At 52.1% G+C, this 26467-nt stretch overlaps 1 protein-coding gene across 1 annotated transcript; it reads right to left on the bottom strand.

Annotated features, from left to right (window-relative positions):
- Positions 1–528: 528 nt before the first annotated feature.
- Positions 529–26228, bottom strand: LOC134354144 (branched-chain alpha-ketoacid dehydrogenase kinase-like). The gene is made up of 11 exons (XM_063062953.1): positions 25445–26228; positions 16639–16707; positions 16244–16354; positions 15987–16034; positions 15713–15832; positions 9916–10014; positions 8798–8871; positions 7395–7523; positions 6969–7058; positions 4843–5004; positions 529–3682 (listed from the first exon to the last, which is right to left on the bottom strand). The coding sequence occupies exons 1-11, from the start codon at positions 25652–25654 to the stop codon at positions 3538–3540; spliced, it is 1257 nt and encodes a 418-aa protein (XP_062919023.1). The 5' UTR covers positions 25655–26228; the 3' UTR covers positions 529–3537.
- Between the last annotated feature and the right edge of the window lie 239 nt (positions 26229–26467).

Genomic DNA, 26467 nt, shown 5'->3' on the forward strand with positions numbered 1-26467 from the left:
AACATGGACCAACTACCCACAGACTGTGCTGCTACTGGCCCTTCAGCCTGTGCGCTCTGTGCTGGCGTTGGGTAAAGTGGTTTGGAGCCACACAAGTCACACACCTCCACTCCTCGGTCTCCAGGAGCCCCCCGAAAGCCCATCAATGCTTAGTGTTACTGTTTCATTCCCTCCATCCCCCTTACGTCCCATCCACCCTCCCTCTTTCACTCTAAACCATCCTACTCCACCTTCCTCTCTCTCCCTGTCCCTCCTTCCTTCCACCCCCTCCCCCACCTCCCCAGCCCCCTCCCTCCCCCCACCTACACCCGCCCCTTCCTCCCCCACTCCCCAACACCCCTCCCTCCCAGCCTCCTTCTTCCCCCTCCCCAGTCCCCCTCTGTTCCTCCCCAGCCCCCTCCCTTCCTCCCCCTCCCTCCCTAGCCCCCCCTCCATTATATCACATTCTCCCTGCCTCCCCCCACCCCTTTCCCCTTTTCAATCACGTCACATTGTTCCTGCCTCCCCCCCCCCCACCCCGGCCCGTCCCAAACAGAGAAAGCAGGATGCGGGATTGGAGACGCTATGGTTTAATGAGTTAGAGGGTGTCTTGCCGTGCCAGGAAGGCAGGTGTGTAGCAAGGCTGGGCCAGCGGCGGAGGACGGAGTGCGGTGTGGTGGGGAATGTGTCCTCGCCACCCTCGGTACAGGATCCCAGTGGGAGCAGACTCCTAGCTGCAAGCAGTTGGGGTGGGGAAAGGGAGATTCGGTTAACCCCCTCCCTGTGCTCCTGCATCAACTCCCAGCTCACTCTCTGCACCCCACCCCCATACAGGCCCCATTTTTCCAGCCAGAATCCAGGGGAGAGCAGTGGGGTAAGAGGTGAGCCTGTGAAGGGAAGGGGGAAAGGGAGGGAGGAGATTCTGGAGTTGAGATCCTGAAAATGGAGAGGGGAGGGGATAAGGCAGGTAAGATAAGAAGCTGAAGAAGGAGGGAGGGGAGGAGACTGGGGCAAAGGAGCAGTCGGGGAGAGCGGGGTGGGTGGAGGCAAGAAGAGGGTGGAAGAGAAAGGGAGGGGCAAGGGGGCAAGAGGAGTGGGCCCCCGATACCCCAACTTCCACAGACCCGTGTCGGTGTTAGAGAGAGACAGTGTGGAGGTTTCCACACGTGTGTTGAAGGGAAAGGCGTGGGAATTCCTGCATTCAGAGCGGAACAGTGTGGAAATTTCTTCTCCGGTCAGAGGGAACACTCGAATGATACACACAGAGGAGTAGTCAGGAAATTCCCACATACACGTTGAGAAATGGTCTATGAATTTCTGCATGCTCGTCAGAGGCAAATGGTCAGGAAATTCCAACACGTGACTTGGAGAGGAATAATATGGAAATTCCTACTCGCCTGCTGGAGAGGCACATGCAGAAAATTGCTATTTGGGAATGATCGGGAAATTTCTACGAGTAGGTCAGAAGGGAATGGAATGGAATCGCCTACATGCGTTGGAAAGGCACAGGCAGAAAATATCTACACATTTAGGAAGGCAATGGTGTGGAAACGTCCACACGAACCAGGGAAGGGGTGGAAGTTCCTACGTGTGGCAGAGTAGAGTATCAGGAAGTACCCACATACATGTTTGTGGAGAATGCTTAATCTTCCACACTCACACCTGAGGGAAATGGAAATTTCCCACATGTGTGTTGTGGGAATAAGGAAATCCCCTCATGCACGTCAGGAGGTAGTGATGCAGAAACCTTCACATGTCAGAAGTGAATGTTGCAGGAATTCCCATAGGGGTGTTGTGTGATTGTGCACAGATTCCCACATGTCGGAAGGGAATGGCAAGAACCCTTCTGTCTCATGTCAGTGGCGTAGAGGACCCAACACTCCCACCGTGGAGTGTACAGTCCAGGAAGCTCTCCCTGGCCAAGCCAACTCCTTTGCCCTCCCACAATGGAGTGGATACAGGAGGTGGGTGGTCCTGAGAACATTAGTGATTCCAGAGAGGCCGCGATATTGTCGATCCGGAAGCAGCCTTGACGATTGGGATGGGGGGAGTGGGTGGATGGATGGTGGTCTAGGAGCCTCCGAACAACTGGGGAGACCATATCCTCACTGGCAACGAGTCCATTGGAGAGGAGATTGTGCTGGGGAGCCTGTTTAATTCAGTGTCCCTCGAGAACAGGGAGGGATGTAGGAACTTGGAAACGGCCTCACCAGTCATGAATTAGTTGAAGTTGGAGGATTGAGGTGGTGTGGTTGGTGATGGAATGGTGTTGGACGATTGAGACGGCTGGTTGGAGGATGAAGAGTGGTCTGGGATTTCAGAACAGCCTCATTGGCAATGTATCAGTCACAGAGGAAATGATGTAGGAGGACTGGCAATCAATTAGTTGGAGGAACTTGATGAACTGGTCTGGGGATGGGGAGATTCTGACACAACCTCATGGGTGATGGACTAGTTAGAGACAAAGCTTTGTCGGGGTATTGTGATCTTCTGGCTAGCGATTTATTAATTGGAGATGGAATGTTGCTGGAGGACTGTTCAAGTCCATGGTCATTTAGGGATGGAGAATGGTCCAAGGATTTTGATACAGTCGCATTGGCGATAAAGTAGTTGGATACAAAATGGCAATGGAGGATGGATTTGGTCTGGCTGAGTCAGTATCCAATATTGATATGGCCTAGTTGGTGATGTACTAACTGACAAAGAAATGCTGTCGAAGGATTGAAATGGCCTGGTTTGGGTCCATGGTCATTTGGGACAGGAAAGAGTCCCAAGAACTTTGATATAGCTCCTCGGTGATAAACTAGTTGGAGAACAAATTATTTTGGAAGATGGAATTAGTCTGGTTGGGTCAGTGTTCATTTGGAAACAGCACTGAAGGACTGAAATGGCCTCATTGATGTAGTAGTAGTTGGAAGTGAAATGCTGTTGGAAGATCGAATTGGCCTGGTTGGATCAGTGGTCATTTGGGGATGAGGAATGGTACATGAATATTGATACAGCCTTATTGGCAAAGAACTCGTTGAAGAAGCAGTGGTAGCATATTGAGATTGCCTTCCAGATGATATATTAGTTGCAGAGAAAATGGTACTGGATGACTGGGATTCCTTGGTTGGGGTGGGTGGTGCTGATATTTTGATATGGTCTCCTTGCTGACGTATCAGTTGGTGAGAGGGTGCTGTTGGGAGTACTGTAAGAGGCCCGCTGGCCGGCGGTGAGCCGAAAAGGAGTAGCAAGCTGGCCCTGGCTGGCAGTGAATTGACCGGGACTGGGAGGGATGACCAGAGGTTGAGTGGATGCTAGCAGCTCAAGGCTTTCCCAGTGGACTCCTCAGCTTCAGAGATATCGAGGTACAAAGCCTGAAGCAGCCTTCCTGACGAGGGTCTAATGGGGAGGGAATGGGGGTGGAGGTGGGTTGGAAGGGATGCCTGATCTCTACCTGGTCTTGTTGACCAATGATAATGAGAAGGGATGCCTGAGAGTCTGCTTAACTTCTCTCTCCCTCTCTGTCCCAGGGCACACCACAGCACGGTGGGGAGAGTCCGAGGGTCTCCCAGGTCAGATGCGGAAGCTCTCCTCCTTGCCATCGATGTGCCTCAGGCGGAGATAGACGTCTGTGCCGATCCCCTGGAGTGACTGGACCACCAGTGAGCCACGCAGATACTCCGCATAGGCGCGGGAAGTGGGCAGACCAAAACCAAACCTGCACAAGTGAGGGAGGGAGGGCGACAAAGGTCAAGCAGGGGAGTGGAAAGGAGGACAGGTTTAGCACGCAAGGTGGGGTGGCAGAACTACGGGAAGGTGGGGGAGTGGTGCAGGATAGGCCGATTGGGTGGGATTCTGTTGGGGGTGCGAACGGCAGGAATACATGGGAAAGGATGGTGTCCTGTTGGGAGTGCGGACAGTGGGAATGAACGGGAAAGGATGGTGTCCTGGTGGGAGTGCGGACGGTGGGAATGAACGGGAAAGGATGGTGTCCTGGTGGGAGTGCGGACGGTGGGAATGAACAGGAAAGGATGGTGTCCTGTTGGGAGTGCAGACAGTGGGCATGAATGGGAAAGGATGGTGTCCTGGTGGGAGTGCGGACGGTGGGAATGAACGGGAAGGGGTGAGATTCATCAGGAGTGCGGACGGTGGGAATGAACAGGAAAGGATGGTGGCCTGTTGGGAGTGCGGACGGTGGGAATGAACGGGAAAGGATGGTGTCCTGGTGGGAGTGCGGACGGTGGGAATGAACGGGAAGGGGTGAGATTCATCAGGAGTGCGGACAGTGGGAATGAACAGGAAAGGAAGGTGTCCTGTTGGGAGTGCGGACGGTGGGAATGAACCGGAAAGGATGGTGTCCTGGTGGGAGTGCGGACGGTGGGAATGAACGGGAAGGGGTGAGATTCATCAGGAGTGCGGACAGTGGGAATGAATGGGAAAGGATGTTGTCCTGGTGGGAACAAATGGGAAAGGATGGGGTCCTGGTGGGAATGAATGGAAAAGGATGGTGTCCTGGTGGGAGTGCGGACGGTGGGAATGAACGGGAAAGGATGGTGTCCCGTTGGGAGTGCGGACAGTGGGAATGAATGGGAAAGGATGGTGTCCTGGTGGGAGTGCGGACGGTGGGAATGAACGGGAAAGGATGGTGTCCCGTTGGGAGTGCGGACGGTGGGAATGAACGGGAAGGGGTGAGATTCATCAGGAGTGCGGACCGTGGGAATGAATGGTAAGGGATGGGGTCCCGTTGGGAGTGCGCACAATGGGAGCAAACCGAAAGGGGTGACATCCCACTGGGAGTGCAGACGGTGGAAGAGAATGAAAAGGGCTGGGTCACATTGGGAGTGCCGTTGATGGGAGTCAGTGAGATGGGACACTTACCCGTGCATGGGGCTGGACTGGCCACTGTTAACCATGTCCACCATGTTTCCCAGCATGGTGTTGCACAGCAGGTCCTGGTTGCTGGATCCTGCCGTTGTGAAGTGGTAGTCCATCACCCTGTGGAGGCTCTCGTGTGGAATCCCTCCTCCTCGGTCTGAAATCCTGGGAACGATAGCGGGGGCACATTTGACGGAACTCCCTATGTTACCCTTCACGTGTGGTTCAGCTAGTAAGCCTGGAGCAACCGTTTCTACTGAGAGGAGAAGGGGCAAGGGTGGGCTATTGGCACCTTAAAACCAGTTGCTTCAGGCAAATAGGACTCGACAGCCATGGTTGGCAGCTCAGCTAGGAGATGAAAATTCTGATCTCAAACCTCTGCTGCCTTGCCGCTACACCCTACGCTCCAAGGGAAAGGTCCAGAGCTGGGGTCCCCAGGGCAGTCCTACAGAGTTCAACGCTGACTGGCAACTCCTGTGACGCTGCTGCTGCCAAACTGTATCGGTCTCCGCCGTTCCTTTGGGTTCATCGGATACGTAGAGAGGGGGAGCCTACTGCATGGGCAACAGCTTGCTCTCCATATCACACTGCCCAGGCTTGTGTACTCAGACTGCTAGGACCCAATATCCATAGTCAGCTCTGACCGTCAGAAGCCCTCACTTCACCTCTCATTACCTATACAGTCACTCATTGAAGATAAACGCCCTCTGGCCCAACCAAACCCTGCTGCCCAAAGTGCTCACCCAGCTAGGCCCAGTCTCCTGTTTTTGCCCCCTATCCTTCGAAACGCTTATCAAGTGCTTCTTAAATGATGCAGTTGTACCTACCTCAACCACTTCCATAAACCCTCCACCCTCGAACAAAAAAAGCTGCCCCTTGGGTCCCTGTCTCTTCATTACTCTGGGAAAAGACCGTGACCGTCCACCTTCTCTCTGCCCCGCATGATTTTGTGAAAGTATAAGGCTGCTTCTCATTGTCCAATGTTGCCTGGATACCCGTTCCCTCTAACTCAGGCCGTCCAGTTCAGGCAACGTGCTGGTAAACCTGTTCTGAATTCCTTTCTGGTTTCAGTATGTCCCTCCCATCACAGGGTCACCAAACCTGCTCACAACATTCCTTGTGTGGCCTCATGTACCCACACGTAACTGTTCTATAGCGAGCACGGTGCTCACAGGAGGGAGAGATTGTGTGGGGGAATCTGTATTAATGTCAGCAGGGATACAGCAGTGACAGTGCAGGGGGAGAGGGGTCACTGAGGGATGGTGTGAGGGAGCTGGATTAACGTCAGTGGGGATACAGTCAGTGACAGTGCAGGGGGAGAGGGGTCACTGAGGGACAGTGTGGGGGAGCTGGATTAACGTCAGTGGGAATACTGTTAGTGACAGTGCAGGAGAGAGGGGTCACTGAGGGACAGTGTGGGGGAATCTGTATTAATGTCAGCAGGGATACAACAGTGACAGTGCAGGGGGAGAGGGGTCACTGAGGGATGGTGTGAGGGAGCTGGATTAACGTCAGTGGGGATACAGTCAGTGACAGGATGCTGGGGGAGAGGGGTCACTGAGGGATGGTGTGGGGGAGCTGGATTAACGTCAGTGGGGATACAGTCAGTGACAGTGCGCTGGGGGAGAGGGGTCACTGAGGGACGGTGTGAGGGAGCTGGATTAACATCAGTGGGGATACAGTCAGTGACAGGATGCTGGGGGAGAGGGGTCACTGAGGGATGGTGTGGGGGAGCTCGATTAACGTCAGTGGGGATACAGTCAGTGACAGGATGCTGGGGGAGAGGGGTCACTGAGGGATGGTGTGGGGGAGCTCGATTAACATCAGTGGGGATACAGTCAGTGACAGTGCGCTGGGGGAGAGGGGTCACTGAGGGACGGTGTGAGGGAGCTGGATTAACGTCAGTGGGGATACAGTCAGTGACAGTGCAGGGGGAGAGGGGTCACTGAGGGACGGTGTGAGTCAGCTGGATTAACGTCAGAGGGGATACAGCAGAGACAGGGTGCTGGGGGTGAGGAGGCACTGAGGGACGGTGTGAGGGAGCTGGATTAACATCAGTGGGGATACAGTCATCTCAAATGCTGCTCAACACATTCAAAAACTGTCCACACTGCAATTTAATGTTGTACCTGATGATAAAGTCGATGTCGTTGTTGGCGATTGTCACAACAATGTCTGGAACGTTGTACGGTGTGTCCAGGTGGCTCTCCATGGTCGCCCTGGAATACCATGTCCATTCGTCACTCATCCTCAAACACCCTCCCGCCACCCCGATACAGTGTCCTGTCCTTTTGCTCACTTCCAGGACAGGACGTCAGACAAACCATTCTCACTCCCCACTCCTCCCATGGTGTCTGGACGTCAGACACACCATTATCACCACCCCCCATGGTGTCTGGACGTCAGACACCCCATTATCACCTCCCCACAGGACCAAGCATTAGACATACCACCCACCTGCACCCCCTCCCCCCCCACCCCTCACCACGGGACTGGGTGACAGGCACGCCAGCCTCTCTTCCCCGGTCAGCGTCTCAGTACCCATGAGCTCTCACCTCATGGCGTTCTTTAGCAACTCCGGGAGGATGTAGTCCAGAGGCATCGGGATGTAGGGAAAGCGAGCCGCCACGTGCCCACTGATGCGGACACGCGGAGCATTCCCGTACTTGTGTTCACAGAGGCGCCTGGAAGGGAGAGAGAGTATCAAAGGTCATGTAGCCTCCCTCATCTCCGTCACCCCATTCCTCCCCTCCGTCACCCCATCTCTCCCCGACACCACCCTCCATTTCCATCACTCCCTCCCTCCCCTCCGTCACCCCATTCCTCCCCTCCGTCACCCCATTCCTCCCCTCCGTCACCCCATCTCTCCCCGACACCACCCTCCATTTCCATCACTCCCTCCCTCCCCTCCGTCACCCCATTCCTCCCCTCCGTCACCCCATCTCTCCCCGACACCACCCTCCATTTCCATCACTCCCTCCCTCCCCTCCGTCACCCTCCATTTCCATCACCCCATCCCTCCCCGACACCACCCTCCATCTCCGTCACCCCCTCCCTCGTCTCTGTCACCCCCTCCCTCATCTCCGTCACCCCATCCCTCCCCGACACCAGCCTCCATCTCCGTCACCCCCTCCCTCGTCTCCGTCACCCCCTCCGTCACCCTCTATTTCTATCACCCTCCCTTCGTCCGTCACCCCTCCCTCGTCTCTGTCACCCTCTCCCTCCCCTCCGTCACCCTCCATTTCCATCACCCTCTCCCTCGTCTCCGTCACCCCTTCCCTCGTCTCCGTCACCCCCTCCCTCCCCGACACCAGCCTCCATCTCCGTCACCCCCTCCCTCGTCTCCGTCACCCCCTCCGTCACCCTCTATTTCTATCACCCTCTCCTTCGTCCCTGTCACCCCTCCCTCGTCTCTGTCACCCTCTCCCTCCCCTCCGTCACCCTCCATTTCCATCACCCTCTCCCTCGTCTCCGTCACCCCTTCCCTCGTCTCCGTCACCCCCTCCCTCCCCGACACCAGCCTCCATCTCCGTCACCCTCTCCCTCATCTCCATCACCCACTCCACTTCCATCACCCCCTCCCTGCCCGACACCAGCCTCCATCTCTGTCACCCCCATCCCTCTCTGAAGCCACTCCCCATCTCCTTCACTCCTCCTTCCCATCTCCACAACCCCCTCCTTCTCCTCCCAGTCTCTATAAACCCTGCCCTCCCCTACACCCCTTCCCGTTTCCATTACCCCCTCACTCCCCTACACCGGTCCCATCTGTGACTCCCTTCCCTCCTCTACAATCTACCTTGTCTCCATTGCTCCCTCCTTCCCGTAAGCCCTCCCCATCTCCGTGAACCCCCCCCCACAAATGCTCCTCCTGGTCTCACTATGCTTCTCCTCGTCTCTGTGACTCCTGCCCGCCCCACCTCCACCAATTCCCCTTTCCCACAACCCCTCCCTGCCGGACCTGGCAAAGTCGACCCATTTCTCGATGATCTTCTTCGGTGACAGGCGGGTACAGATGATGCCGACAAAATCCGGCTGGAATTGAAGGGGAAAAGGAAGTTGGAGAACCAATGGCATCAACGTGTGTGGTAATGACAACAGTGGGGGTAACGGGGTGGGGGGGGGGAGGGCAGTGGCAAATAAATAATGGGCTCCCGTTGTGAATGGGAAGGAGTGGGTCCCATTGGGAGTGTGGACGATGGGAGTGAATGAGAAGGGGCGGGGTCCCATTGGGAGTGTGGACGGTGGGAGTGAATGAGAAGGGGCGGGGTCCCATTGGGAGTGTGGACGGTGGGGGTGAATGAGAAGGGGCAGGGTCCCATTGGGAGTGTGGACGGTGGGAGTGAATGGGAAGGGGCAGGGTCCCATTGGGAGTGTGGACGGTGGGAGTGAATGGGAAGGGACAGGGTCCCATTGGGAGTGTGGACGGTGGGAGTGAATGGGAAGGGCCAGGGTCCCATTGGGAGTGTGGACGGTGGGAGTGAATGGGAAGGGGCAGGGTCCCATTGGGAGTGTGGACGGTGGGAGTGAATGAAAAGGGGCAGGGTCCCATTGGGAGTGTGGACGGTGGGAGTGAATGGGAAGGGGCAGGGTCCCATTGGGAGTGTGGACGGTGGGAGTGAATGGGAAGGGACAGGGTCCCATTGGGAGTGTGGACGGTGGGAGTGAATGGGAAGGGGCAGGGTCCCATTGGGTGTGTGGACGATGGGAGTGAATGAGAAGGGGCGGGGTCCCATTGGGAGTGTGGACGGTAGGGGTGAATGAGAAGGGGCAGGGTCCCATTGGGAGTGTGGACGGTGGGAGTGAATGGGAAGGGGCAGGGTCCCATTGGGAGTGTGGACGATGGGAGTGAATGGGAAGGGGCAAGGTCCCACTGGGAGTGAACAGGATGGGGTAGGTTCCCACTGGAAGTCCAGACCATGGGAATGAATTGGTGGGGGGGTAGGGACCTATTGGGGAATTCGGCGGGGAGGGTTCCAGTCGATTGTGAGTGAATGCCAGGAACGAACAGAAGACGGCAGGGTTCCCGTCGGATACACACTCCCCCCAGGTGTCCAATCACGTTGCCTTCATGCCTACCCTGTCCTCGTGGAGGGCTAGGTGGTGAGTGGCCAGCATCCGCATCCCCAGCCTCGACGTCAGGGTCTTGTCCAGGAAGGCCTGGATGACTGTCTCGTCCTTGGGGGTGAAAGAGAGACGAAAGTGAGTGCACAGTGTTCCACAATGCAGCCGGAAACGGGATTGATGCCCAACTCTGACACTGGCCGAGCCTTTTCTCCCCACAGGCAGCCTGTCGTCCTCCCATATCCCAACAACTCCCCCCCTGCCACTCCTTCCCCTTCCTCACTTTACTCCCCTCCATACAGTCCCTCATCCCCTCCTCTCCCTGCCCCTGCCGTCCCACTCCACGGTATTACAATAAGAACCCATGGTATTATAGGAAAGATACTAGCATGGATAGAAGATTGGCTGACTAGAAGGAGGCAGAGTGGGAATAAAGGGGGCCTTTTCTGGTTAGCTGCCAGTGCTCTGCAGGGGTTGGGGTGGGGTCCATTGCTTTTCACACTGTATGTCGATGATCTAGATCACAATTGAGGACTATGTGGCCAAGTTTACAGATGATACAAAGGTTTAAATTCCTAATACATATCAATGTACTGCAACTGGTAAATAGATGATCCTTCATGGGTGGAAAATAAGGTAGAGTTGAGTTGCCTGCAGAAGGACTTCAACAGATTAGCAGAATGGGCAAAGAAGTGGCAGGTAAGGAAACTGCAGAGTCGTGCACTTTGATAGACGTAAAGCTGCACACTATTTTCTAAGCAGCGAGCGAACTTACACAAAATATGGAGGTGCAAAGGGACTTGGGAGTCCTGGCGCAGGATTCCCTAAAGGTTAACTTGCAGGTTACGTCAGTGGTGAGGAAGGCAAATGCAATGTTAAGAGGACTAGAATATCGGCAAAAGCAAGGATGTAACGCTGAGGATTTACAAGGCATTCATCAGACCACATTTGGAGTAATGTGAGCAGTTTTGGTCCCCATACCCAAGAAAGGCTGTGCTGGCATTGGAGATAGGTCAGAGAATAGTTATCAGAATGATCGTGGGGATGAGGGGGTTAATGTAAGAGGAGCTTTCAATGGGTTAGGACCTGTACTTGCTGGGGTTCAGAAGAATGAGGGGTGGTGGGGGGGGATCTCACTGAAACCTGCATTATATTGAAAGGCCCAGATAGAGTGGATGGGGAGAGGATGTTTCCAATAGTGGGTGAGTCTAGGACCAGAGGGAACAGCCTCAGAACAGAAAGACATCAGTGTAGAATAGAGATGAGGAGGAATTTCTTTAGCCAAAGGGTGGTAAATCTGTGGAATTTATTACCACTGATGGCTGTGGAGGTCAAGTCAATGGGTATAGGTTCTTGATTGGGTATAGCAGAGGTTGATAGGTTCTTGATTAGTAAGGGCATTAAAGGTTACAGGGAGAAGGCAGGACAGAGTTGAGAGGGAAATTAAATCAGCCATGATTAAATGTCTGAGCAGATTTGATGGGCTGAATGGCCCGATTCTGCTCTTATGGAATGTAAAATGGAGCAGGGGTCAACACAGCATCAATGGGCCAAAGGGCCTATGGGATCACTTTCGTGCTCTATACATGATGCAGTTTTGGGAATTTAAACCCGGGCTTGCATAGTGGACAAGGTCATAGATTTGAGGGACCCAAGGGTACAGATGCAGACTTCCCTGAAAGTGGGGTCGCAGGTAGACAGGACAGTGTTCATCAGTAAGTATACTGTGTAAAGAAGTTGGGAACTCACATTGCACTGGTACAAGATGTTGGTGAGGCCACACGGAGTATTGTGTACAGTTTTGTTGGCCCTTCTATCAGAAAAATGCCATTAAGCTGAAGAGTGCAGAGGAGGTTTCTAACAATGTCAGGGAAACTTTGGATAGGTTGAACCTTATTCCTTGAAGTATAGGGGACAGTCCAAGGAGATCCTTGGAACGTAGAAGACTGAGAGATTTGATGGAGGTATACAAAATTATGAGGGGTGTAGATTGAATAAATGCAAGCAGGCTTTTTCCATTGAGGTTGGGTGGGACTACAACCAGAGGTCATAGGTTAAGGGTGAAAGGTGAAAAATTTAAGGGGAACTTGAGGGGAAACTTCTTCACCCAGAGGGTCATGAGAGTGTGGAATGAGCTGCTGGCGCAAGTGGTGCATGTGAGCTCAACTTCAACGTTTAAGAGAAGTTTGGATAGGTATGTGGAAGATAAGGGTGTGGAGGGCTCTGGTCCCGGTGCAGGTTGATGAGAGAAGGTTCACATGGTCTAGATGGGCCGAAGAACCTGTTCCTGTGCTGTACTTTTCTACGACTAAGGGGCAACCTTACTGAAATGTATAAAATGAGTACTGTGGTCATACCATCCAGATACCCACAATCTCTATCAGCACAGGTGCACCACAAAACTGTGTGTTTAACCCTTTGCTCTACTTGTGATACACCTATGATTTTGTGACTACGTCCAGCTCCAATGCCTTATTTAGATTTGCCGAAAACACCACTGTCGTTGGCCAGATCAAAGGAGGTGAGGAATCGGCAATCGGCATATCGGAGGGAGACTGAAGATCTGGTTGAGTGGTGCCACAACAACCACCTCTCACCGAACTTCAGCAAAACCCAAGAATTGATTATCGACTACAGGAGCCAGAAGCCAGAGGACCTTGAGCCATCAGCTCGTTGGTGGATCAGAGCTGGAGCGGGTCAGTAACTTCAAATTCCTTGGCGTTACCATATCAGAGACTTGTCCTGGGACCAACACATCAACACCACAAAGACGGCACAACTGCACGCTTGTTTTCTTAGGATTATGATTACATTCAGCTTATCATCAAAACCTTGAACTAACTTCTATGGGTGCAGAGTAGAGAGCATCCTGACTGGCTGCATCACAGCCTGGTATGGGAACACTGATGCCCAGGAATGGAGAAGTCCACAAAAAGTGGTGGACACGGCCCAGTCCATCACAGGCAAAGCCCACTCCCCCACTGAGCACATTTACGTGCAGTACTATCACAAGAAAGCAGCATCCATCATCAAGTACTCCCACCACTCTTCAGGCAGGTTCAGGAATAGTTATTACCCTCAGACCATCAGGCTCCTGAACCTGGGGGATAACTTCACTCAGCTCAACTCTGAACTGATTCAGCACCTACTGGCTCACTTTCCCATGTTGTCCGTCCATTTATTTATTTGTACAATTTGTCTTCTGTGCATTGGTTGTGTACATTTTGTCATAATTTCTACTGTATTTTCTATTTTCCTGTATATCCCTACAAGAACATGAACCCCAAGGCGACATGTATGTACTTTGATAATAAATTTACTATGAATTTAACTTACAGGAAGGATGTGATTAAGGACCACAGGGAGTGTTGTAAAACAAAGGTACCCAAGGGAAGAGGTATGTGTTTCCCTGCACACTGGCCTTCATCGGTCAGGGCGCCGAGTAGAGGAATTGGGCTATTCATCGGCCAGGGCGCCGAGTAGAGGAATTGGGCTATTCATCGGCCAGGGCGCCGAGTAGAGGAATTGGACTATTCATCGGCCAGGGCGCCGAGTAGAGGAATTGGGATATTCATCGGCCAGGGCGCCGAGTACAGGAATTGGGATATTATGTGACATCATTTGGGACGTTTTCTTCTCATTGCTGTTGTCAGGGAGGAGACACTGAGGACTCTCACTCGACATTTTATGAGCAGTTTCTTTGCCTCTGCCATCAGATTTCCAAATGGTCCATGGTCACTACTTCACTATTCCTCTTTTGCACTTTTTAAAAAAACATACATGTCATGAAAACTTTTAGTAACATTTTATGTCTCTCGCTGTACTGTTGCCACCAAACAACAAATTTCACTAATTTTGTCAGTGATAATAAACCTGATTCTGTACAAGTCGTTGGTGAGTTGGCACTCGGAGTATTGTGTTCAGTTCTAGTTGCCCAGAAAAAGGGTGGGTGTGATTAATGTAACACAGAAGGACCCTGGGGAGAGTTGTAGAACAGAGCCACTCAGGGGTACACGTACCTAGTTCCTTGGAAGTGCTGTCACAGGGAGACAGGACAATGAAAGTGTTTGACATGCAAGCCTTCATCAATCAAGGCACCGAGTACAGGAGTACAGGTATCACTTGTGGAAGTATACTTGGAACTTTGAGATTTTTAAAATATATTTAACCTTGCAATGCGACAAAATGGAACCTGTATAATCGCAGAGTGCTTTGCTACATGCAAAGTGTGTATGTGGCAGGAGGCACGGAGTGTCCTGCTCATTGTTCGCTGTGTAACTACGGGGAGATCGATACATTGATTGGCCTCGAATAGAAGTGAAACAGACTGCAGCTGCGATGGGGGTGGGGGGGGGGGCTGACTCAGCCAGAACAGATAACAGCCAAAGAACTGTATAAAGACTATAAAATGGTGGCTGCCTGCCATCCATTCTGTCCATTCTGAGGAGTGGAGGTGGACTGCACCTTGCAACTAACAACGCACTTCTGAACAGATCCACTGCATTCTTTAGTTTGCTGTCACCAGACCTAGTCAATGGTACCCAATATATTTCAGTTGTATGAAACACTGGTGAGGCTACACTCGGAGCACCCTACGCAGTTCCAGTCGTGCTGCGAGAGGAAGGGGTTGATTGAGCTGGAGAGGGAACAGAACAGATTCACAGGGACGTGCCAGGACTGGAGGGCTTGAGTTACAAGAGAGTGGACAGGCCGGAGTGAAGGAGGCTGACAGGTGACCATATAGAGGTCTATAAAATCACAAGGGGCCGAGGTCTAAACCGTTCCTATCCACGTACCAAGCGCCTTTGAAATATCTTTAATGCCTCTGCTACAGCCACTCTTTCCTTACACGGACCACCCTCTGGGTGAAAAAGTTGCCCGAATTCTCATGGACCCCACCTCTGCAAATCCTGCAACAGGAAGGCATTTCTACATGTCCACCACCACCCCACACTGGGAACATATTCCCAAAAATGCCACTCCCCTTCCCGCGTTACCCGTCCCCCAATCCCAGTCCAGCACGGGTCTCACCCCAACCCCTGAACCCCTGTCCAGAACGGGTCTCACCCCCCCGAACCCCTGTCCAGCACGGGTCAAACCCCAAACCCCTATCCAGCATGGGTCTCACCCCCCCGAGCCCCTGTCCAGCACCGGTCTCACCCCCGCCGAACCCCTGTCCAACATGGGTCTCACCCCCCCAACCCCTGTCCAGCATGGGTCTCACCCCCCTCGAACCCCTGTCCGGCACAGGTCTCAACCCCCTGAACCCCTGTCCAGCACGGGTCTCACCCCCCCGAACCCCTGTCCAGCACGGGTCTCACCCCCCCGAACCCCTGTCCAGCAGGGGTCTCACCCCAACCCCCCCGAACCCCTGTCCAGCACGGGTCTCACCCCCCCGAACCCCTGTCCAGCACGGGTCTCACCCCCCCGAACCCCTGTCCAGCACGGGTCTCACCCCCCCGAACCCCTGTCCAGCACGTCTCACCCCCCTGAACCCCTGTCCAGCACGGGTCTCACCCCAACCCCCCCGAACCCCTGTCCAGCACGGGTCTCACCCCAACACCCCGAACCCCTGTCCAGCACGGGTCTCACCCCAACCCCAACCCCCCCCGAACCCCTGTCCAGCACGAGTCTCACCCCAACCCCCCCGAACCCCTGTCCAGCACGAGTCTCACCCCAACCCCCCCGAACCCCTGTCCAGCACGAGTCTCACCCCCCCCCCGGAACCTGTCCAGCACGGGTCTCACCCCCCCCGAACCTGTCCAGCACAGGTCTCACCCCCCCCCGAACCCCTGTCCATCACGGGTCTCACCTCCACGTACTTGCGGCTCTCGCGGAACCCCTCGGCCAGCATGGTCACCACGTCCTTGTGGTCATCGAGCAGTTGTTGGAGCAGTCGGCAGTACTGGGCCTCACCCTCAGCATCCTGAATCTGTGAGGGGTTGGGAAAGAACGCTGTCCTTAATCTCCTGGTAAGGTCAGTGGGTGCCAGATAAATCCCCTGCCCACCCCACAAGAGAAAGGGAGAGGCTGGTGGGGAAATGGAGGAATGGAGGGGGAGCAGCGACAGGGAGGACGAGACTCACCGGGGGGAAGTCACTGAGTTTCTGGAAGGCTCGAATGTACAGCTCGTGCTGGAAAAAGAGAAGCGACATGTCAGCTGGGGCAGAGAGTCGACACCATGAGAACAACCCCACCCCCTGAACACGGACAGTCAGGGAGGCAGGAGGGGCGGACGGCGGGGCCTGGCCCAGACGGGAGCCGGGACCAGACTGGGAGGGGAGGAAGGGATGGGGGTGGTGGAGGGCACGGAGTGAGGGGAGAGGCTGAACGGACCACTCACCACCTGCAGGATGGTCGGGTTACAGCCCAGGATGAAGGGCAGGTTGCGGATACTCTGGATCCGATGGGCGATTCGCACCGGCAGCTCCTTCCGCAGATAGCGGGCGCTCTTCTGTCGGGGGGGGGGAAGAGACCGTCAGATCCACATCGGCCTGGATCCCCGTCTGTATCTCCCACAACCAACACGTCCCCCTATTGTACTCCACCCAACCACTCCCCCTCCCCATCCCAATTTTTATAGTGCCCCATCCTCATCTCTCCCACCTCCCACATCCTCAAACCCACCCACCCTCCTCATCCCATCCCTCTCCCACATCCCCCACTTTCCCTTCCTCTCCCCCCAATTCCTCCCCACTTCCAGCCCCTTCCCCCGCCTCACACTCTCTTGCCACCTACCAACAGGTGCGTGCCATCCGGTGACTTGCCGGCGTACAGCATGATGGTGGGAGTGAGCCGCACAGATGCCTGAGGGGAGAGGGGGAGAGCCGGTGAAACGTCACCATCCATTCCGATTTCACCGTCCGCAACCCACCCCATCCTCACTGCCCTCCCGCTCGAACAGCAAACCGTACACAGTCTCCGTTCTGAGGACATTCTAAGTGTGGCCTATGGTCAGGCTACACTTAGATCCCCTCCAGTTCGCCTACCAGCCCCGACTAGGAGTCGAGGATGCCATCGTCTTCCTGCTGAACCGTGTCTACGCCCACCTGGACAAGCCAGCAAGCACTGTGAGGGTCATGTTTTTTGACTTCTCCAGTGCGTTCAACACCATCCGCCCTGCTCTGCTGGGGGAGAAGCTGACAGCGATGCAGGTGGATGCTTTCCTGGTGTCATGGATTCTTGATTACCTGACTGGCAGACCACAGTACGTGTGCTTGCAACACTGTGTGTCCGACAGAGTGATCAGCAGCACTGGGGCTCCACAGGGGACTGTCTTGTCTCCCTTTCTCTTCACCATTTACACCTCGGACTTCAACTACTGCACAGAGTCTTGTCATCTTCAGAAGTTTTCGGATGACTCTGCCATAGTTGGATGCATCAGCAAGGGAGATGAGGCTGAGTACAGGGCTACGGTAGGAAACTTTGTCACATGGTGTGAGCAGAATTATCTGCAGCTTAATGTGAAAAAGACTAAGGAGCTGGCGGTAGACCTGAGGAGAGCTAAGGTACCGGTGACCCCTGTTTCCATCCAGGGGGTCAGTGTGGACATGGTGGAGGATTACAAATACCTGGGGATACGAATTGACAATAAACTGGACTGGTCAAAGAACACTGAGGCTGTCTACAAGAAGGGTCAGAGCCACCTCTATTTCCTGAGGAGACTGAGGTCCTTTAACATCTGCCGGACGATGCTGAGGATGTTCTACGAGTCTGTGGTAGCCAGTGCTATCATGTTTGCTGTTGTGTGCTGGGGCAGCAGGCTGAGGGTAGCAGACACCAACAGAATCAACAAACTCATTCGTAAGGCCAGTGATGTTGTGGGGATGGAACTGGACTCTCTGACGGTGGTGTCTGAAAAGAGGATGCTGTCCAAGTTGCATGCCATCTTGGACAATGTCTCCCATCCACTACATAATGTACTGGGTGGGCACAGGAGTACATTCAGCCAGAGACTCATTCCACCGAGACGCAGCACGGAGCGTCATAGGAAGTCATTCCTGCCTGTGGCCATCAAACTTTACAACTCCTCCCTTGGAGGGTCAGACACCCTGAGCCAATAGGCTGGTCCTGGATTTATTTCCTGGCATAATCTACATATTACTATTTAACCATTTATGGTTTTATTATTATTATTTAATTATTTATGGTGCAACTGTAACGAAAACCAATTTCCCCCGGATCAATAAAGTATGACTCTGACAAAGCTGTACTCAAGCTGAGTCCCCTCTCGCTGCACATGGTCCACGTTTGCCCACCCCCTCATTCCCTGCACGTTCGGTCTGTCTGAATGGCTCTATCGTGCTGGGAGAAGAGCCTCTGCCCCCACCACCACACTCAGCAGGTTCAGACACTGACAGCATTTCCAGCAGCAGCTCGACAAGTATTATTGACTTTGAACAAAAGAACAATCCAATGCGTAAATACAGAAAGGAACCTCCTGACATTGTATCAAGCTTTTAAATTGCTGGATACAGTGTGTCCAGACATAAAGGACAGACAGCTAGCATAGACTGCAAGTACAGAACTTACATATGCATCTATGAAATAGACACTGAAGAAAATGGCAGCCCAGTGTACTAAACATAAACGGAGAAAGGAAAGTTGTTAAAGCAAAGAAAAATCTCATCTTTGCTGTTTGAACGTTATCAGTGGTTATTTCAGGCACCCGGGCACTTTGTGTCAAAAAACAACTCCTCCCACATATCGCTGAAGTTATCCTGTCTCACCGTTACCGCATGCCCTCCGGTGTTTGACATGGGGAGAAAAATACTGGCCACTCTATCTCTGCCTCTCATAACCTTACAAACCTCTATCAGATCTCCCCTCAGCCTCTACTGCTCCAGAGGAGAGAAAACAACCCAAAAGTTTGTCCAGCCCCTCGACACAGCACTTGCCCTCTAATTCAGATAGGAATTGGACACAATACTCCACGCGTGTCCCAGCAGAGTTTGTACAGCTTCCCAGCCAGGGGCCCATGGACCCCTTGCTTGACGGTATCGGTCCATGGCTGACGAAAGCTTGGGAATTCCTGCCCTAAATGCGGAAGCATTGCCATTCATCTTATTTACCACGTCAACGATCGCACCTACTTTTGTGTCATCTGCAAACGTCATTCTCATGCAAACCATCGATATCTATGGCAAACGGCAAAGGGCCCAGCCGTGATCCTAGGAGATCACCACTACCTTGCACCATCGCTGTCCGCCTCCTACCGTTCAACCAAGTACTGACTCTCCCTGGATCCCGTGAGCTCTAACCTTCCCGAGCAGCCTAAAATGCAGAAAGTCATCAAAGGCCTTGCTGAAGTCCACACAGACCACGTCTACTACCTTTGCCCTCATCAAGTTACAACACAGGGGAGTACAGCCTGGACAAGCCGATGAAGTGTCCGTGTTGGTCATTCTAATCAAATGGTTGTCCGGCATAGCGGACGATGACAGGACGGGAGAGTTTGGGAAGTGGGAAAGCCGGTACACTGGGACAGTTGCACTCTCTCGACCCCAGACGTCCGGCTCCAGTGGTTCGAGTGGTTGTCACAACCGGGGTCTTCCTTGGTTGTGCTGGATGACCACTGCGGTGCGAGAGAACAACACTGCCAAGGACAACATCCTCAAGACACCATGAAGAAACTCCTCTCTCTCCTTTTTATTTCGGATGTAGTTCTACTTCTGTTGGAGCAGTGGAGGCTACCTCAGTAAATATATTTAAGACAAGGTTGGATAGATTTGAGCATAGTAGGGGAACTCACGGATATGGGGAAGAGGCAGGTAGGTGGAGATGGTCCGATCAGCCATGATCTTATGGAATGGCGGAGCAGGCTCGACGGGCCAGATGGCCAACTCCTGCTCCTGTTTCCTATCTTCTTATCCACATTGTGGCCGTGTGTTTTCAGGCCAATTGGGCGATCTGGTGTGTTGCTGCCTCTGAGAGGGTCCCAGCAAAGCATGCGGCGTGGAGGCCAGGAAGACAAGAGATGGGGTATGGGCCCACGATTGGCTCCGTCTCTCGCCAATTAGAGTGCCGATGAAGACGGAAATCATCGAGGCAAGTGTGGCAGGTGAGCGAGCGTTCAGGGCTGTCTACCGGCCTCCTGCTCGCTTCTGCCGGAGGAGGGCAGCCACATCTCTCCGCCTGTGCTCGCTGGTCTCGAGGGAAGGTCCTCGCATCTGAATAAACTCGCTCCCTCTCTCCCTCAATGCTGCTGGAGGATGGTGCCCGAGCAAGGTTTAATCAACATACGTTCCAGACTGGGGACTCCAATTCACCGTGTGATGTGTTTGATTACTCTGCTGCTCGTTTGGCCAATTTCTGAATCAGGGTACTTTATATACCTTATACTTTATTGTCGCCAAACAATTGGCACTAGAACGTACAATTATCACAGCGACATTTGATTCTGCGCTTCACACTCCCTGGATTACAGATATTAAATATTAAAGATATTAAAAATAGTTAAAATTAGTAAATATTAAAAATTTTAATTATAAATCATAAATAGAAAATAGAAAAATGGAAAGTAAGGTAGTGCAAAAAAACCGAGAGGCAGGTCCGGATATTTGGAGGGCACAGCCCAGATCTGGGTCAGGATCCATTCAGCAGTCTTATCACAGTTGGAAAGAAGCTGTTCCCAAATCTGGCCGTACGAGTCTTCAAGCTCCTGAGCCTTCTCCCAGAGGGAAGAGGGACGAAAAGTCTGTTGGCTGGGTGGGTCGTGTCCTTGATTATCCTGGCAGCACTGCCCCGACAGCGTGCGGTGTAAAGTGAGTCCATGGACGGAAGATTGGTTTGTGTGATGTGCTGCGCCGTGTTCACGATCTTCTGCAGCTTCTTTCAGTCTTGGACAGGACAACTTCCATACCAGGTTGTGATGCACCCTAGAAGAATGCTTTCTACGGTGCATCTATAAAAATTAGTGAGGGTTTTAGGGGACAGGCCAAATTTCTTGAGTTTTCTCAGGAAGTAAAGGCGCTGGTGAGCCTTCTTGGCAGTGGACTCTGCTTGGTTGGACCAAGTCAGGTCATTTGTGATATTGACCCCGAGGAACTTAAAGCTTTTGGCCTGTTCCACTTGCGCACCACCGATGTAAATTGGGTCGTGCGGTCCGCTACTCCTTCTGAAGTCAACAACCAATTCCTTCGTCTTGCTGACGTTGGGGGATAGGTTATTGTCTTCGCACCATGCCACCAGTTCTTAATTTCCTCTCTGTACTCAAACTCATCATTACCCGAGATACGGCCTACGATTGTTGTGTCATCAGCAAACTTATATATTGAGTTTGATGGAAGCTTGGCTACACAATCATGGGTGTACAGTGAGTACAGCAGGGGGCTGAGTACACAGCCTTGTGGGGCACCGGTGCTCAGAGTGATTGTAGAGGAGAGCTTGTCCCCTATTTTTACAGCCTGGGTCCTGTCTGTGAGGAAGTTGATGATCCAGCTGCAGATCTGAGTGCTAAGGCCCAGGTTCCGGAGCTTAGGAATCAGTTTATTTGGAATGATGGTATTAAAGGCAGAGCTGTAGTCAATGAAAAGGAGCCTTACGTACGCGTCTTTATTCTCCAGGTGTTCTAAGGAGGAACGTAGGGCCAGAGAGATGGCATCTGCCGTTGACCTGTTGCTCCGGTAGGCGAAATGCAAAGCATCGAGGTTGACCGGTAGGCTGTGGTTGATGTGTGCCATAACCAATCTCTCGAAGCACTTCATAGCAATTGATGTCAGAGCTGCAGGTCGATAGTCATTCAGGCATGCCACCTTGCTCTTCTTCGGCACCGGGATTATCGTCGCCTTCTTAAAACACAAGGGGATCTTAGACTGAAGCAAGGAGCAGTTGAACATGTCAGCAAACACTCCAGCTAGCTCGCTTGCACAGGCCCGGAGAACCCGTCCCGGGATGCCACCTGGGTCCATCGCCTTCCTTGGATTTATCTTCAGGAAGGCCCTTCTAACGTCCTCGGTGACGATGAATCTCGATGCCACCAGGTCCGGTACGTCCGGAGGGAGCGGGACGCTCCTCTTCTGTTCGAATCTTGCGTAGAGTATGTTAAGTTTGTCAGGAAGAGAAGCACCACAGTTATTGACATTCCCAGCCTTTTCTTTGCGCCCAGTGATCTCATTTAGACCCTGCCATAGTCTACTGGCATCCCTCTGGTTAGCCTGGGCTTCCAACTTGGCTCGATATTGCCTCTTGGCACCCTTAATGGCTTTCCAGAGTTCACGCCTGGATTCCGTGTAGCGACTGGCATCCCCGGACCTAAAAGCCACAGCTCTAGCCTTTAAAAGGGACTTGACCTCATAATTCATCCAAGGTTTCCGGTTAGGGAATACCCGGATCGTCTTGCGAGACGCACAGTCATCTCAGGATGACCTGCAGATAATGAACACTGAGCTGAAATGCCTTTTTATTTTGTGTTTTATGTCCTGCGTTTTCAGTTTTTGCTGCGGTTTGCGCAATTGTTTTTCTTTTTGCATGGGGTGGGGGTGGGGGTTGATGGGTTTCTCTGAATGGATTCCGTGGTTTCATGTCTGTAAGCGAGAAGACGAATCTCAGGGTTCTATACTCCTTACATACTTTAACAATGTATGTACTAAGTGTTTTATGCAGCACCTTAACTAAGAATTCAAAATCCACTGTTCCCCTCTATCCACTGAGCTCATTTTATCCTCAAAGAACTCAAGTATGTCAAACATAATTCCAAAGCTCTTCCCAGAAAAGCCCGTTATTTTGAATGCCACAAGCTCCTGCCTCATTATCCTGTGCGCTTCAGGGAGTGAAGCCCGACCCTGCTCAACCTTTCCCTGGAAATCATTTCTTCAAGCCGTGGCAAAGTTTCCTCTGCACTCTTTCAATCTTATTGACATCTTTCCTGCAGGTGACCAGAACTGCACACAATACTCCAAATTCAGCCTCATCAACGTCTTAGACAAGCTCATCACATCTCAGCTCCAGTACTCAGTGCCCTGATTTATGAAGGCCAATGTGGCAAAAGCTCGCTGTGACGCCAGGTCACGTATACAGCGTAGAAACAGGCTCCATTGACGATACAGGGGTGTGGGTGCGGGAAGAAACTGCAGCACATGGGGGGGGGGGGACTTCACACGGTCAGTCACAGGAAGAATATGAAAACTCCACAAACAGTGGCAAAGTCGATCGTTAAGGACTCCTACCACCCAGCTTAGGCCTTGTTCTCATTGCTACCGTCAGGAAGGAGGTACAGAAGCCTGAAGGCACACACTCAATGATTCAGGAACAGCTTCTTCCCTTCTGCCATCCAATGTCTTAATTGAAACCACGAACACTACCTGACTATTTATTATTTCTATTTTTCCACTACCTATTTAATTTAACATATACATTAAATAAAAATATATATACACATACACAAACGTATATACATATACGTGTACCTGCATACACACAAGGTAATTTACAGTTTTATTTCTTTATCAATGTACTGCTGCTGCAAAGATGGCAAATTTCACGGCATACACCGCTGATACCAAACCCGATTCGGATTCAGACACGTGTGCACGCACGAAGAGGCAGGGGGCGGATCAAACCGGTAACTCCACATCTGAGCAGCAATGTGCGTACACACTGTGCCACAGTGGCAACCATCCCAAAGCAATTTCTCTCCCTCTAATCCTCTCTCCAATTACTTCTCATTGATGACCTCTGGGTTTTCGACCTTGCTGTTTCCAGAAATAGACCCCCTAATCACAGCCTTCCAAAGGACACAGAATAAAACAGGCATCTCCTGTTGTGTGCGTAATATTTCAGTAATATTTGAGTTGGTGCGTGGCCGAGCGGTCTAGTGATCTGAAGGTCGTGAGTTCGAGCCTCAGCTGAGGCAGTGTGTTGTGTGTCCTTGAGCAAGGCACTTAATCACACATTGCTCTGCAACAACACTGCTGCCAAGCTGTATGGGTCCTAATGCCCTTCCCTTGGACAACATCGGTGGCGTGGAGAGGGGAGACTTGCAGCATGGGCAACTGCTGGTCTTCCATACAACCTTGCCCAGGCCTGCGCCCTGGAAACCTTCCAAGGCGCAAATCCATGGTCTCACCAGACTAACGGTTGCCTATAAAAATATTTGAGTAATCTAGCGTGTATATATAATCTGATCAAGCATTATCGTACAAAACTATCATAAACCAATTCCCTCTCCAGGGACAGCACATCCTTCCTGAGGAAGGAAAATGCTGATAATCTTCCAAACGTGGCCTGGCTGCACCACAGCCTGGAACAGAAACCCCAATACCACCGAACGGAAAACCCTTTCAAATGGTAGAGGATTGGGCCCAGTCCATCACAGGTAAAACCCTATGAACCATTGGGCACATCTAGGTGAAGCACTGCCGCAGGAAAGCAGCCTCCATCATCAGAGATCCCCACCACCCAGGCCATGCTCTCTTCTCACCGCTGCCATCAGGTAGAAGGTACAGGAGCCTCAGGACTCACACCACCAGGTTCAGGAACAGTTACTACCCCTCAACTATCAGGCTCTTGAACGAAAGGGGATAATTACACTCACTTGCCTATCCATTGAGATGTTCCCACAACCAATGACCTCACTTTAAGGACTCTTTATCTTATTATTTCATGTTTTTGTTATTTATTGTTATTTATTTATATTTGTACAGTTTGTTGTCTGCTGCACTCTGGTTGATCTTTCATTGATCCCGTTATAGTAACTATTTGTAGATTTGCTGAGTATGCCCATAGGAAAATGAATCTTAAGGATGTACTCTGGAAAAAACTTTTATTTTGAACGTCAGCACCTTATAAATCCTCAGCTGTATATTCTTGCTCTTATATTCTAGTCCTCTCGAAATGAATGCCAGCATTGCAGTTGCCTTCCTCGCCACCAACTCAATCTTCAAATTAACCTGAATACTGAACTAAAACTTCCAAATTCACTTGCAACTCTAATTTTTGAATTCTTTCATTTTCAAACCATCAGTCACAGAATAATAGTCAGAAAGAAGCCTTTCTGCCCAACTTACACATGCTAACCTAGCTGACCATCTAAGCTAGTTCCATTTACCCATATCACACTAAACCTTTTCTGTCCACATACCTAACCAAGTATCTTCTGAATGTACCAACCTCTACCACTGGCAGCTCACTCTATAAATGGACCACCCAGTGACTGAGTTGCCCCTCAGATTCCTTTTAAACCTCTCCCCTCACACTACACATCTTCTAATTTTCTGGACCCCTGTGCGTTCACCCTATGACCCTTGTGATTTTCTATAAGGTGACCTGCCATCCTCCTATGCTGCAAAGACTACAGTCCTAGCAATCTCAACATCTAAGTCAGCAGTCCAGACCTGACACCACCCTTGCCAATATTATTTGCAATGCTTCCAGCTTAACGACTTCCCTCCTAGCAACAGGTGATCTAAACTGTCCACAACACTCCAAATACGGCCTCACTAAAACTGCCTATATCTGCAACAGAATGTTGCAACTCACAGAACCAGTCTGTGACTTCACTGGAGAGGCAGAAATCAACAGGACTGGGGCAAGGAGTAGTCTTTACCTTTTCGGCCGCGCTGTCGATGGCGGTTTGGTTGTAGAAGGTGCTGACGGCCTTCGAGCGTTCTTTGGTCATTTCATGGTGATGCTGGTGCTGGTGGTGGTAATGATCACTGGCCGAGGTGGACCGACATCTGAAAGAAGGGGAGGCCAGAGTAGTCCATCTCCAAGTACCAGCCATCCCCACCCTGGCTAAGCTCCAAGCTGCCACCATCTTGCAACCCAACACAATCCAACCAAGACTCAAGGTTGGGAGGATCTCTCAATATTTGAAGAGTAAATCCCCTTAAAGTTGGATTTTATCGAAGAGTAAAGCATTCTGTTGACAAAGTTCTTCCATTGTGCTCTTCTTGGCCCGGAAATACATAGCTCTTGAGGAGGCGAAAGTCAACAAACGAATTAGCTCCAAATGGTCAAGGTCGCCATCTTGAAGTCTCCCCTCTCCCCTTCCGGGTCCTCTTCGTTTCGCCCACCAAGGTCCGACTAACCGTGTGCGCAATGACGTCACTTGACCCAGTCTCCCACAGCCTCTGCGTGCTGTCGTCACGGCAGGGGGCAGGATGTTTCCCCTGAGAGACAGGTCGTTAGACCAATCAAGAGAAGAAGTGGCAGGTTAATACCGGAAATTCAGCAAATCTCTGGCGGCAGTGTTGAGGGGCAGGTCGAATGAGGGCGGGGTGGAGGGCAGGTTGGAAAGCAGCGAAAAATCAATTACGGCTTCAACGACCTGGAGGCGCAGTTTCAATATGAAATGAACCAAGAGCGGGTCCCGGTGAGGGGAAAGGGGCGGGGTCGAGCTCGAGATATCACGTGGCAGGGATTCCTACGCAATCCAATAAAAGCTAAAGGAGGGGGAGGGAGCAAACGACAGGGTACGACCAATCACATGGAGGGGCGGGTTTTATCGTGAGCTGTCGATCAAACCAATCGAATCTAGAGACGTGACCCGTGACGCAAGAGACTGACGTAATTCTTGGCTTCATTAATGCAAATAAATTTCTAGGTGTTGTTAATGTTGAGCATAACG

Source organism: Mobula hypostoma, chromosome 11 (genome assembly GCF_963921235.1).
Source record: "Mobula hypostoma chromosome 11, sMobHyp1.1, whole genome shotgun sequence".
In the NCBI taxonomy this organism is placed as follows: Eukaryota; Metazoa; Chordata; class Chondrichthyes; order Myliobatiformes; family Myliobatidae; genus Mobula; species Mobula hypostoma.